This window comes from Anticarsia gemmatalis, chromosome 1, assembly GCF_050436995.1.
Source record: "Anticarsia gemmatalis isolate Benzon Research Colony breed Stoneville strain chromosome 1, ilAntGemm2 primary, whole genome shotgun sequence".
NCBI lineage: Eukaryota > Metazoa > Arthropoda > Insecta > Lepidoptera > Erebidae > Anticarsia > Anticarsia gemmatalis.
In genome coordinates this window covers 10,487,818-10,501,747 of record NC_134745.1, presented here as the reverse complement: position 1 = coordinate 10,501,747, position 13,930 = coordinate 10,487,818, and the positions used below count along the sequence as shown (strand labels likewise).

The window sequence follows — 13,930 nt, the reverse complement described above, 5'->3', positions numbered from 1 at the left end:
TTTAGGTTACATTGTATTGGTTTCGGTGCCATGAAACTTTGCACCATTTACTTTTCATAATTACTTGGTAAATATTTGTAAGTTATAATTTCATGTTGTATTGTATATTTTTTAAAACCAATTGATAAGTGACGACGTGGGACGTTTAACGGCAACGTGGGATTAATAGGAATCTATTATCAAAAGCAAGTAACTGAAGCGGATTTGCTATGCATACTTAACTTCCAAGAGTGCGTCCCACTTTCTACTATTCTACATTACATTGCAACGTCGCACAAGAGGACTTCTCTCAAGCTTGTTGCATGCAAATTACTCCCCTGACCTCTGTAATTAACTCAACTAAATGTTACGCTACATGTTCTCGTGCGTATGGCACTTTAATTATATCAATTTTCCGTAACGATAAACTACAAGAATAAGTGACCACAATTTTATCAACCTCAAATCTACGAATCCGGTTACTTCTACAAAATCCTACTGTACAAAATTCTAAAATAGAGTAGTCTACCTATGATGTCATTTTAATAATTACAACCTATAAATCAATTCTTGCGCAATGTAATGAAATCGCGGTGTAACTTTGTCGTCGTCTTTCATAATTCATCGAGCTAATCATTCACTTTACACATCATAAAAATAGTTACAACACATTAAAGTTCCAGCAAGTGTCGTGCGTGAACAAATAAACCAGGTGATCTTTACAAAGGGTGAAGGAAAACATTATGAATACGCATAGAAGCACTTCATTATGACGGTGTCACGCGAGGGCACATTCATCAATCGTAGTTTGAAACAGTCTGTAGCTCGCGCCCTCGCCCCCGGCCTCGCTTCCCACGGCTCGCACTGCTCACACCCCACTAGTGTGAACACGACATTCGTTATGTGACAGACCACATTTAAATATTTATGTTCGACAGCTCGAAAGCTATTTCCCTTGTTCGATTACTTCACAGCGGTTAACAGTTAATATTCCATTGTCTTTAGTCGTTTCATGCTAAATAGCTGTCATGTTAACGGGCTTTTATGTAAGGTTTCTTTTGTAATGCCTTTATTTCTTGGCAGGCATATACATTCAAATTTGTGTAAGCCAATTAACGACTAATTTACTCTATCAATTTTTTATTGATTATCCAGATGTCACGAAATTCAGATAAAGGTTTATCCTCCATGTGTTCAACCCAGATCTATCACTTTGCTGCATATCCTGTCAATATGCAAACGGAACCGAATCGATAGACATCTAGGTAGATCTAGGTAAGCATTAGTTGGCCTCCACTCAAGGAATAAACAGCGAAGTTCAGTAGCCGCGACGTCGAATCGGATCCAAATCCGAGGAGTACTCCATATATCCCTGTCTAAACTGTTAGTTGATAAGACATCCTCGCATTTCCCGAGGTGTCTGTAAAGAACTATATTTCAACGAGAATATCATCCCGACGTGCTCACTTTATTCAGTTCATAAGTCTCGGCAAAGTTGAGAGATAAAATCAACGGTACAAAGAAGAGAGCGCGTAGCTCGTGACAGGTGGGAGGGTGCGACCGCGCCCTTATCGCGCGAGCTTGCAACTTTGTGCTACGATACTTGCACACTTTACTAACAGCCGCGCCGCTCGCCTCCGCGACACTACTCACGACTGCGATCGATGAATAGATAATATCCAACCAATACCTTTACACTACCAATCCAAATTATGTGTAACTGTTGGTTTGAGATAGATAGACTCTCTCCTATTCTACGACAAGGACATAATTTCTTAAGATTAGATACAAACATTAGTGTAGAATACAAGTCAATACGCAGACCCACTTGTCGTTGAGTGGTGCGTTGTTCAACTGGCAACTTCGCTAATATACGAGCCAGCAATTACCTCCATGGCAAACATTCCCGACTTTATGTCGTCCCGGGCGAAATGAAACTTTGTATATTTAAGAGTTGTTACACGCACCATGTTTCATTAGTATATTCGTATGTTAGCTCACATTAACGACTCGGCAAACGTTGTTGTTATCTTATGACTTATTTACTGTTTGTTGGCAATATCGGTAAAGTTATTAAACACGGTAAATACGGATTTTGGATCTGTTTTCGTATCGGATTACGCGGCATCTACGCACGGAAAAAATAAATCCCGTTTTATCTCGGTAGAGAAAAGTGGTATTACGCTTGTGTACCGTAATCATACAGTAGGTTTCCTTTACCTAGACATATTATAAGTTGTACCGTATGAATTACTTATGTAGAACGTAAACAGAGTTAGACAAGGGCACTTTCCCCCTATTCATTAGTCTAGAAGACAGGCAAGCAATAAAAGCTGGCCCTGGTGTGAGAAACTCATAACAATGGACCTTCTGCAAGTTTCAAGGTTGTTCGCTGCAAGCAGCTGCAGCCTTCGTGCGGTTAGACAACTTTAACTCATAGCAGTTGAACACATAACTTGTCGGCTTTTATGAAACAATATGAGCCAAGGTGAACTGAGATTCTTTAGAAATTGTATCGATATTAATTTATCGAGGGCATTTCGAAGAATTTAACGTAAAGAATCATTATGTCCAAATAAATAACGTAAAATTGTTTGTCCTTAGGCTATACCGGAGACGATAAGAGAGTTAAAAACGACACTGTGGAACGCTGAACTATCTGGAGGAGTCGCCAATTTGACTGGAGCTTTAACAACTGCCTTCGAGATACTACATCGGGTAAGTCACTTTCTAATTTCGGATTCACAAATTGATTTAACGAAAGCCATAAGTTACTAAAAAATCCAGTAAGGAGCAATCACGATAAACATAAATATGGTGTTTGAAATTAACTTCTGGAATTCCATTTGTTAATGTTACGTAACAAAATAATTAAACACAAACTTAGCAACTGTTTATGTAATTCCCTGCAGTATAACCGAACGGGTCAAGGCTGTCAGTGCAACCAAGCGATTGCGGTGATAGGCGCGGGGGGCGGGGCTGCCGGCGTCAAGGGTGTCTTCCGAACATGGAACTGGCCTCACATGCCTGTCAGAATATTCACGTACCGAGTTGGCGGAGACGCCACTGCTGGACACAATATGAAGGATATGGCTTGCACTAATAAAGGTATTTAAAATACTATTTGATTTTTTCAGGAAATTGTTTTTATTCCGAAGTCAGACTTACGAGTACATTACCATTAACTATTCTACTTCAGTAGATAGTACCAATATGTAAAATGTTGAACATGTCGATGGTGATAGCTTTATAAAACCAATTCATTTATGTATGGATTGTACACAGTTAAACATCAAAAGAAAATATGGAAATTCGTCGAAAAATTTTGGTGTAGACTCTAATTTAAACATCAATTCACATTCATTAGGTTTCTACGTAACAATCAACGAGCACTCAGAGATCAAGTCGAAGGTACTGCACTTCGTGGAGGTGCTGGCACGACCGCTGGTCATGTATCAGACCGTCCACCCCGTGCACTGGAGCCCTGTATACGTTGGCGGAAGAGTAAGTAACCAGACTCTACTTTTTACACACTCTTACGTACATGCTCTTGTATCGTACTGTTAAATTGTCCCATCAACTAAACTATTGAACGTAGAAGATGTTCTGTCCATCTTGTTAATAAAGAGTCAAGTTTTGTGTAGAGCCGTGTCGCCACGCTGATACCACTGTGTCGGGAGGTCGTGGATTCGATTGGCTCAGGGACAATTATTTGTGCGATCCACAAATAATTGTTTCACGTCTGGTTGTGCTTTGTGTTCTTTGTTTGTACGTTTGTTAAAGTTCCCGCGACAGAAGAGTAATGTAGAGATGAAGAGAGGTATTAAATCAAGAGTTATCTAATATGTGTCTATATTTGTATTTACAGAGTAGCAGTTTAGCAGACGATGGATTAGGTCAACTAATGTCTTCCGTCACCGTACCGATCTTCGATAGGCGAAATCACACGGTAAGTCATTATTACAATTATTTCCCAATTCCATTTAAATCTATACTTAATATTATAAAGCTGAAGAGTTTGTTTGTTTGTTTGTTTGTTTGTTTGTTTGTTTGTTTGTTTGAACGCGCTAATCTCAGGAACTACTGGTCCGATTTGAAAAATTCTTTCAATGTTAGATAGCCCATTTATCGAGGAAGGCTATAGGCTATATATCATCACGCTACGACCAATAGGAGCAGAGCAGCAGTAAGCAATGTTACAAAAACGGGGAACATTTTGACCCATTCTCTCTTATGTGACGCAAGCGAAGTTGCGCGGGTCAGCTAGTTCTAAATAAAAATAATCCAATTGGAGATCTTTTTGTGGTAATTCAGAGGAATAGTGGCGTTATTTATTCAGTAAGTCTTTCCATGGAAATTGATTGAATTTGTTCGTTTTTCAGCAAAGAGAAGCAAACTTGCTCGGTGTGGTTGGAACAGATGTGCCTATCGATCAAATAAAGAAGCTCGTCCCACCTTATAAGGTAGAAAACCTTTCAAAATTTAATGAAATTCATCATAACGAACCAATGTTTAATTTTAAACCCATATTTTGTGCTTACAGTTGGGTGTGAACGGTTATTCGTTCATGGTGGATAACAACGGGCATGTTTTATATCATCCAGATTTAAGACCGCTGGTAAGTGACTGACACTCTACAAAACAATACTGCTACTCCTATCTTACATACCTATTACCTTCTAAGTATTTAATAAATATTCGAATTAGAGACAATTGGCATCGGTCTACTTTTTCTTATTTTCTTCCTAATTTTCCTTTTTAATTGTCGCAGTCGCAGGACGTCTTACATAGCAAAAATTCATAAGCATATTTTTGTTATAGCACACAAACGAGGAGGTGAGTAGTAAAGTAACGTCATATTGGGATCACTCATTCAAAATCCACCCCATGAACGCGAATTTTGGTTATAATTAAGTCTTGGTAAAGGAACTTCCTGTAAGTTTCCTTTTACACATGTCATCGGTATAGTGACAATGGATTGGAAACTGTTGTTTTTATGATACGTTTTGATATTACAGTATACAGAGACGTTGCGTCCACTGTACTCGAGCGTGGACCTTACAGACGTGGAACTATTGGTTGACTCTGATGAGAATTCTCGAGTCAACCTCACCTCACTGTTACTTGATGTAAGTTGTTATATTTTCACCAGTCATTGAAATATAATTGCTTTTGATAAACATCCAATAAGCTAATTTAGATATAACAAGAGTGGCATTAATTTAAACCGTTAACATTAAAATATTGATCTGACATCTTACTCCAATACGGTGTACGATGAATTTATATGGAGTTGTGAAATAAACAATAAGTTGCAGCCGCAGCTCTTCTTGAATGCTATTATTTTCTTCTACAATTTTATCTAACATCTTCCAGCTTCGACACGATATGATAGAACAACGTGAAGGTGAAACAGAAATCGCAGTGAAAGTCCAATACGATAACATGAGGAGAGTGGCCACGAGGAGGCAGCGGTACTTCTACAGCCCAGTAGATGGCACTCCGTTCTCTTTGGCAGCCGTCCTGCCTGATGGATACGGCATGTATGAACTGCTCGCCGAACAGGAGGTCAAACATAGCCCGGTTAATGGTAAGTTGGGGAACTGATCGCTAATAAATAATGTAACCATGGGAAAAAGAAAGTATGGGAGCTATAACGTGAAATAGGTAACTACTTCGAGTGATAGAGAAGTTCTGAAACCAGTTTTTTTGTCTTAAGTATAACATATTTTCCGATCTTTGCCTTTGTCCTTTCTCACGACATGAGACAGTTTCTAGACACCTATGTCTTCTTTTTGTTAATTTACTGTTTTCTACCTCAACTCGGACCTCTCAGCTCTCCCTTTCTATTATAAAGATACTTTAATATTATACCTGCGTAACTAATAATTTTGCCATAATTTACGCAGTCACGGAATACTTCAAAGGCGAAAACTGGAAGGTTCACCCAGACTGGTAAGCATAAGAACCAAAACCAAAAGCTGACAACTGTATTTTTATAAATAAATGGACCAATTACATAAAATGGTGGTTTCTAGGGTGTACTGCGAATACGCATCAACGTCAGAACAAACGTTTAACTCGGCGGAGGAGCAGTTAGTTCATTTCTTGTCGCGCGCGGGCCGGCCTGGGTGGAAGTGGATGTCACTCCGACCACGCGCGCTCACACTACATAACGCGCACAAGAAACAAGACAGGGATTCTTATTATTGTAAGAATTTTAATTTATTTCTTTTATCTTCGTGATCGTGACCTTTTAAACATAGCAACCTATTTATGTAAGATTAAGTTTACTGTTTTACTGCTTTATCTTGTCCTTATCCCACTTTATAAGTGAGGCTGACATGGTATGATTTCTTCCTTAAAAAATATGCTGTCCAGATTTGGCTGCTGTTTTCGCAACCGCCCGAGTCCCTGAAGTTAATCCTTGTTTAAAAATCTGTATTAAAATTACTATTAAATACTTACTATAATTAGAGAGCTCTTTCGTTCTTTCTTATTAAAATGTGCCTTTTATTTTCAGGCGACAAAACTTTAGTTCAATCTCTCATTAGGGATGCGATGGTAATTAAAGAATTGGACGCTCACACTGGACATGCTAGCCATCACTCTCAGTAAGTATTACTTGTATTAGAGCATGATTTTATAGCACTAAACCAATTAAGCAAAATATGAAGACCAGAAAGTTTGAAAAATCGACGAGGCAAAACTATTGTATACCTGTAGTTCTCTTCTTAGTCACTGAAAGAAATAATCTATCTTTCGTATTTTCCTTTTCACTCACCAATCGACTTGAAGAATTGTTGGTTAAAGCCGAATAAAGAATTAAGTGGAAACCAATGGAAGAGTTGTAGACCATGAAGAGTTGTAGACCATATTAAAATGAGTAGTATCTATCGACTTTTGGATAAATTTCGCTTTCGATATAGCGAGTAATAAATGATAAGTAAAAACTTCCACTCCTCATTTTATTCCTACAAGGAATCACCTATACAAATAACAGCTTGTAGTATTATTCTGCAAAGGTCTGCACAAAGAATATTCAGTTACATCAGGCTACAAATGTACACTAACCCCCGGTTTTTGAGTACGTTTAACGGTAGTTTATCTATTCAATAACGTTTATATGAGTTTCAACGATATTGAATAGATAAACTACCGCTAAATGTACCTCAGAAACCGGGGGTAAGAAAATTAAATGCAAAAACACATGCATGTAATAGCACAGTTATAAGTTAAACTTTCAAGCACTTTATGTTATTTTTATATTACTAATTTGTTTGTGTTTGTCACACAAATAGCCCGATAGCGACTTTAATGGCACTTCTAACAAGGTAACGTAAACTTCATAATGGTTGAACTATCGGTAGAGTGATTAGTAATATCTACTGCTAAGAAAAACGTGTAAAATATTGGCTAGAAAATACCGATCGAAGATGTTTTTGAAGAATTATTGGCCATAAAGCTAGGCTATGTTACTTATTTATATTTGTATTAATATATTATATTAGGTTATTTTCTGTAAGCATTATATTTGTTAAAGGCGTGGGGAATAATAAGATTGAGATATTTTTTTATGTCATAAATGTACAGTCAATTGTGGCATATTTACTTTGTCACGGTAACTTTGCCTATAATTATTCAATAACAAATATGTCTAAGTACCATGTTAAACCGTAAAGCGCTGCTAAACTAAAACTTCCATAAAAAAGTATGACTTATGTAAAATTATACATCTACCAAATACAAATACCAGAGAAAATACCTATATTTTTTTATTGGACAAGTTAGCGTGGCAAAGTAAAGATGCTGCAGTTGACTAAATATTCATTTAAGTCGGAATTCAAATGTAGTTCTGGCTCTTAATATTGTTGTTTTCTAAATACTGATAAGAATGTCTAATGATAATTGTGATGAAGTAAAAATGTCTGACTTCAGTAAAATACGAACGGCCTAATGTAATAGAACAGCGATACCTATAGGCCCTTGATATTGCATAAAATGATGACATGGAAAACTATTTATTGAATAAGCTAAAATATTTTTTTGACATGGCCTTTTTCCTATATTATTTAAATTCAGTCTACATTTAATGACTTCCCCACGTCTTCTTCATATTGTTTTATGATTGCTCTAATGTCCACATAGCGTCCAAGGATCAGGTAATATGGTTGAATTTCTTGTGTGATTTCTAGCCAGCACGGATTATATTAAAACACTTTGTTCAATTATATATTATGTTAGGTATTACATACACTAAGGCAGAACATGATTAATCTGCGTGGAATTGTAATAAAGTTTTAAAATATATAAAAAAAAAAGAATTCAAAAAAATCTGCGAAATTAACCTTTTCTGGCGTTAGAATAACTTTTATATTGGATTCGACGCAGATTTAATCATAAATTATTAACGACGAAACTCAAATAGAAAGCCATAATTTTGGTTAAATGATTTAATCCACAAAAAAATCCTCTCATAAAAACGGCAGAATCTTAATACTTGGTATCCCTTCTCTACAGTCTTAGGAGACTAAAAACGGGTACCCACAAACTTTTACAAATGACTAACTGAAGTGGTCTTTACAGACAAGGACGCTTCCACAAGTTCGTGGTGACGCTGTCGTTCATCGCGACGAGGAGTGGTCTCCTCAAGTGGACGGAGAACATCAACACGACCAGAACTGGTGACTCAGCTGAACCGTGAGTACAATAATGTACTAGACATTTGCATTTACTGATGCCATTACTACGACATAAGAACTCTATAATACGAACTACACTAGGGTACTACAAAGATCTACAATACAGAATATGTATGAAATAATTACCTCGTTTTCTTATGAAGTTTTTCTTGCAGACACTTTAGCGAGAAATACGCGCGAGCTTTCGACTCTGAATGGTATCGTCGTGCAGTCGAACATCACGCAATAGAGCCTGAAAGCTTTGTGTTCTCCGTGCCTTTCCGAGATGGCTCCGAGGCCGAGGACCTTAGCGGACGACCTCCATTAGTACTGGCCACGCATGCTGTATTTGTCGAGTCGAGAGGACACAGGGCCCCGGCTGCTGTCGTTGGGTTGCACTTCCAGCTAGATTCCCTCGCTAGGCATTTCTTGAACGTCACTTCTGCGGTAAGTGATTTATGGATACTATGAATGGAAATTGCAATACTGCCTCACAGCAAAATATTATTTTTTTAAGCAAGATTACGACACATAATTTATTCACACATTATTACCGCGATGTTCCTTTAAACTTAAAGCCATTAACTATACCAGTGCCTCGATTCTCTTCTCCTATCAACCACCGACAACCGAACTGTCATCGAGAAATTTTGTATGAAAATCTGATCAGCGCCTCTGACGGGTGTCGTAGGAAACATTTTGGCAGAACATTCTAAATGTCAAAATTCGATAGCTTGCCGGTTGTCGGTAGCCGATAGTGGTAGAGAATCGAGGTACAGAAATATGTTATTTGTTACAGTGTACAGCCGGTACGGTGTGCAAGAAGACATGTGCAGGCGACGAGCTTGACTGCTACATCTTAGACGACAATGGCTTTATTATTCTGTCAGAAGATGCATCACAAACTGGCCGGTTCTTTGGACAAGTGGACGGTACAATTATGGACTCACTCGTACAAGACAGGATATACAAGAAAGTTGTGGTTCATGACCATCAAGGTCGATGCCCGGATTCCAGAAATCCATTTAGTGGGGACGGGAACAAGCTCTCGGTAATTATATTTTGTAACATATAATTTCTGACCGTATTCCACTCTTAATCTTGCATAAGGCTATAACTAGTGTTTCTTTGATTTACAGCCTTTGAAACCCCTTTCTTGGCTCGGTGGCTACCTGACCAGCCTACTTGCAATGTGGTTACCTCTATGGGAGCCGGTGGTTGCGCGCGCGAGACCGTATGCTGAAGAAGAAGTCGGTAAGCAAATAACATACACGGCAGCATTTAACAAGAATGTCGAATATCTAAGCCACTAAGGCACAAATTGCTTCTCACTCAGCATCTGACTTGTGTATCGTTATTGCAGATTACGAGGACTACGAAAACGAGGACATGGAAAATGATGACGATTTGGACCGAGACCGCGGCACATACGAGATTATAATTGACGGGCTGGGAGAGAGCTCCCGGGATGGAGGTCGCACCCACACCGGACCGTCTCCGGCGCCGGGAGGGGGCGTGCCTCCGCCACCGCCACGCGAGGCAGCTCGTTCTGCAGCCGTGCGACCCTGCGACACCAGCGCCGAGCTCTTTACATTACAACCCTCCAGACTCAACACTGCACAACCATTGAAGGGCAAGCTCACTAACTGCCACAATTCCGGCTGCGAGAGGTAAATGAATAGGCATAGAAAAAGTCACAAATCGTCAATTTTTTTGAAAGTAACAACTAGGATTATTTTGAATGAATTAATTACCAATAAAAATCTCTTTTGCAGGCCGTTTAGCGTACAAAAGATCCAACACAGTAACCTGATTTTACTAGTAGTGGACACGCTATGTCCGTGTGGTGCCAAGCGGCTAGATGTGCGGGCGCGCGAGGCAGGCGCCCGAGCAACTTGCCGCCGCGCACCCAGGCATCATCGCCGCCGCCCTACACACTGCGGCTCTTACCACCCTGAGGTAAAACCTCTGCTCAGAAACTGTTAGTTTTTCACCTACCTTTTTAGTACGAATAACATTTATTATTTTGGCAACAGGAAATTGAGATACTATCGTGTGGTCGCGGTGAGCGCATGTTCCCCGCGCTGATGTCAGTGGTGGCGCCGCTGCTGCTGCGGCTGGTGCTAAGCACGTGACTGCAACACGTGCTAACATAAACCTTCATCTTTACCAACGTGAGGGCCACAGTGGCCCTGGAACGCCATCGTGCGTGTGAAGCTTTCTGTCCCCCGTCAGTTTGAGTAATCCGGTCGATTGTTTAACTGTTACCTCGTAGACTTTTACGACAGTTCAGGGAAAGCTTCAACCGAGCATGGCGTTCGTGTGTTCGAGTGTGAGTGAGGAGCAGATTGTATGTGAGGTGCGGTGCGGCTCGCGCACGGTTACAGTTTTGATCAATTTTACCGACTGAAGTTTTGGTCCGACCAAGTGAACTTTTGATCTTGTTTTGAGACAGGATTATAGTCGAGTTAGGATACGATTATTATTGAAATATTTTCTCCTCTCTGTTAAGTTGACACTTTTCATATTGTAACTGATGCAGACGCATACGGTAAATAGGTAGGTAACGAATATCTTGTTAAATTTAAATCGAGGATTATGACAAACTTGGAGATCTTATAAATTATAGCTAATGTTAATAGGTATTGAAAGATAATTAATGTAAAATATTAATATCGTTTGAAACTGTTTTAGAAAAATTTACCTATGTTGAGACCTAATTCGATTTATTTCTTGATATCTGTCATTCAAATTAATCGCAAACTTATTGAATAGTTGCATAGGGGTTGATGTAAATAAGAAAATATTTGTTTGTAGAGATTTTTTTGCTATATTTATGTGTGCCTGTGTAATGTAATACATCGTTGTGTCGTCGAGAAGGCGTCGCAGCACCTCGGCCTATAAGTGTGCGAGCATGCTCGTGTGCACGTGTGTGCGGACACGTACACGTACACGTCTATGTGTACGCACACACAAACTATAACAGTCGAGGCGCTGGCGACACCTGCGTCTCTGGCGACTTTCCATAATAGTCGTTAGTGATTTTCTCGCCTAATCTTCGAGTAATGTCGTAAAGAAACTGTAAACAGTTTCGTATTTTTATTGTAAATATTTTACTAACTTAAATGGCCTACTACAATTTTAAGAAAGTGTGTTGCTAATATATAATAGGTCGTTCAAATTCGACTTCTGCTGTCGTAAAGATAACTTCATCATATCGATCTGTAACAATAATTATTTGCATATCATAACGATCACTTTCGATTGTTTCTAGATAAAGGTCGACGTGTCGGGACGTTGAATAAGTACTGACATTCTATTTCATACGTAAATTTCAATTTCCGAGTATAAGAGAGTAAGCGTATTTACCTATTAACTTGTTTGTACCTAACCTAAATGTGAGTGTTACATAGGAGTAAACATCAGATCCACATAATTACATTAATAGAATTTTTATATATCATATATTGAATAGTCATTATGTACACGAGTATACGGCTTGCTATTGTCCATTATGTAACAAACTATTGAAATAGTACAAAAGTAATACATGCTTATACAGATATTCCTAATAAAGATAGCCGAGAGAGATTGAGTGCCAAACCACTATATTACAATTTGTCTCACAATGATTATTATGGATTCTATTGGAGGGTTGGAGGGGCGTACTCCGTGTACCGCGGCGGACAATAGCAAGCTAGCATTTATATTATGTAGATTGATCACAGTAATCTCTTAATGTGTACGTTGATAACGTTGATAATCGCGACATTTTCTAATATTAAGAGGAACGAGAACTGAGCGGGCTTAGAGTTTAGAATAGCCACTTAAATGGCATTGTATAAGCAATTTTACCAACATTTATATGATACAGTAGTTAGAATACATTACCCAAAGACATTTAGACATTAACATTCTCTTGCATAAAATAGAGAACTTGTAGAAATAAAGCAATAATATTTACATAAAGTATATATTCCCAAGCGAGCGGTTTACTGTTAACAGCGAGATTACTGTCGTCAATGTGCAGGCGTACACTTACATAATCAATCGTACACACATACTCACAAACTATAAAACAGATATCGTTGAAGGCGCTTTTGAGAAATTGTACATTTTGTATAAATAATACAGTAAGGAGTCGATTTAATGGCGTAGAGATTGTTTAAACTGGTGAGTGGCGAACGACTGGTAATGTATTGAAAGTGCTTCTAGTAAGCGTCGAGTCTTCCATAGCAGTCGAACGCGCGGGGCGAGTGTTTACTGTTTACGTCTAAGTATTAAACGATAATAATAGCGTATACTTATCATAGCATAGGCGGAGCTCGCGGCAACGTACCACGTGCAGATATTTTGACTTGCACTTCGCGGGATTTAGTTCTATGTAACTATAGACACAAAACAAATACCTCGTTTAGTTACTCAACATGTAATAGTTAGACAGAGTTAGCGTTTATTTCGCGTTTAGTTCTTGGACATATCAATTCAGGCACCAAATGAGACTATAGCGTAAGCAATTTTTAAATTTTTTCATGTATTACAATATTGAAATCGATTATTTTAATAAGGTCTTTATCAATGTTTTTTAGTGTCGCGTGTGGATGGCGCGCAAGTTATTGATCCCACATTGACAGGGTCCTCGTTAAAATAGTTGTCTAGGTGCGGAGGCGCACAACTTACCCTTGTGTATGATAATACATTTTATATTAAGTACCTTGTACATTCTTAGTTCCACGCCGAACATCTCCACTGTCTATTTATTGTGTTCGGACATAGCTTTTTACTATAAACTAAATTCGTGTTGATAATAATGATTCGGAACGGAGAGTACATTTTAAAGTCACTATTTTTGATTTGTTATACTTAGTTATTAGTTGTATATTTCGGCACGCAACTGTGTGAACATGGTTCCCTAGTGTAATTCTAGTAAAATACTGTTCTTTTTGTTACTTGCCAGTTCATGCTATAGATATACAGTAATTACAACAATAAAGTTCTCTTATAACATTGTGACTATGTGCTTTGATTCCCCCTGCACCCATCTTTCTTCATCCACATCATAAACATAATGGTTCTGGTTAGGAGCTCCAGCCGCCCAAACTGAAACTTTCTCTGGTACCACTTTCAGGTATTTGTATTTAAGAACTTTAAACTGTTATGATGCGAATAAGCATAAAATAATTTTATAATGTATAAACCGATTAACATCGACCATAAAGAATTTTCTCCGTAATACAAAAAAATATCCCCATTAAGCTTTATCTTAATGT

At 38.4% G+C, this 13,930-nt stretch overlaps 1 protein-coding gene across 3 annotated transcripts in view; it reads left to right on the top strand.

Moving 5' to 3' along the window:
* stol (voltage-dependent calcium channel subunit stolid) overlaps positions 1–13,673 on the top strand; it is a 55,210-nt gene extending 41,537 nt beyond the window's left edge. The window contains exons 7-26 of one of the 3 annotated variants that reach the window (XM_076118705.1): positions 2,584–2,697; positions 2,892–3,087; positions 3,347–3,483; positions 3,848–3,928; positions 4,362–4,442; positions 4,523–4,597; positions 4,801–4,815; positions 4,998–5,108; positions 5,356–5,569; positions 5,889–5,934; positions 6,018–6,190; positions 6,503–6,593; positions 7,281–7,313; positions 8,566–8,679; positions 8,837–9,107; positions 9,460–9,711; positions 9,800–9,914; positions 10,024–10,330; positions 10,436–10,619; positions 10,697–13,673. In XM_076118705.1, coding sequence (XP_075974820.1) covers positions 2,584–2,697; positions 2,892–3,087; positions 3,347–3,483; positions 3,848–3,928; positions 4,362–4,442; positions 4,523–4,597; positions 4,801–4,815; positions 4,998–5,108; positions 5,356–5,569; positions 5,889–5,934; positions 6,018–6,190; positions 6,503–6,593; positions 7,281–7,313; positions 8,566–8,679; positions 8,837–9,107; positions 9,460–9,711; positions 9,800–9,914; positions 10,024–10,330; positions 10,436–10,619; positions 10,697–10,795 — 2,709 coding nt within the window. In that variant the 3' untranslated portion in view covers positions 10,796–13,673. The remainder of the gene's footprint in view (positions 1–2,583; positions 2,698–2,891; positions 3,088–3,346; positions 3,484–3,847; positions 3,929–4,361; positions 4,443–4,522; positions 4,598–4,800; positions 4,816–4,997; positions 5,109–5,355; positions 5,570–5,888; positions 5,935–6,017; positions 6,191–6,502; positions 6,594–7,280; positions 7,314–8,565; positions 8,680–8,836; positions 9,108–9,459; positions 9,712–9,799; positions 9,915–10,023; positions 10,331–10,435; positions 10,620–10,696) is intronic. The other 2 variants (XM_076118713.1, XM_076118722.1) reach the window with 2 other exon arrangements.
* The last annotated feature ends 257 nt before the right edge of the window (positions 13,674–13,930 follow it).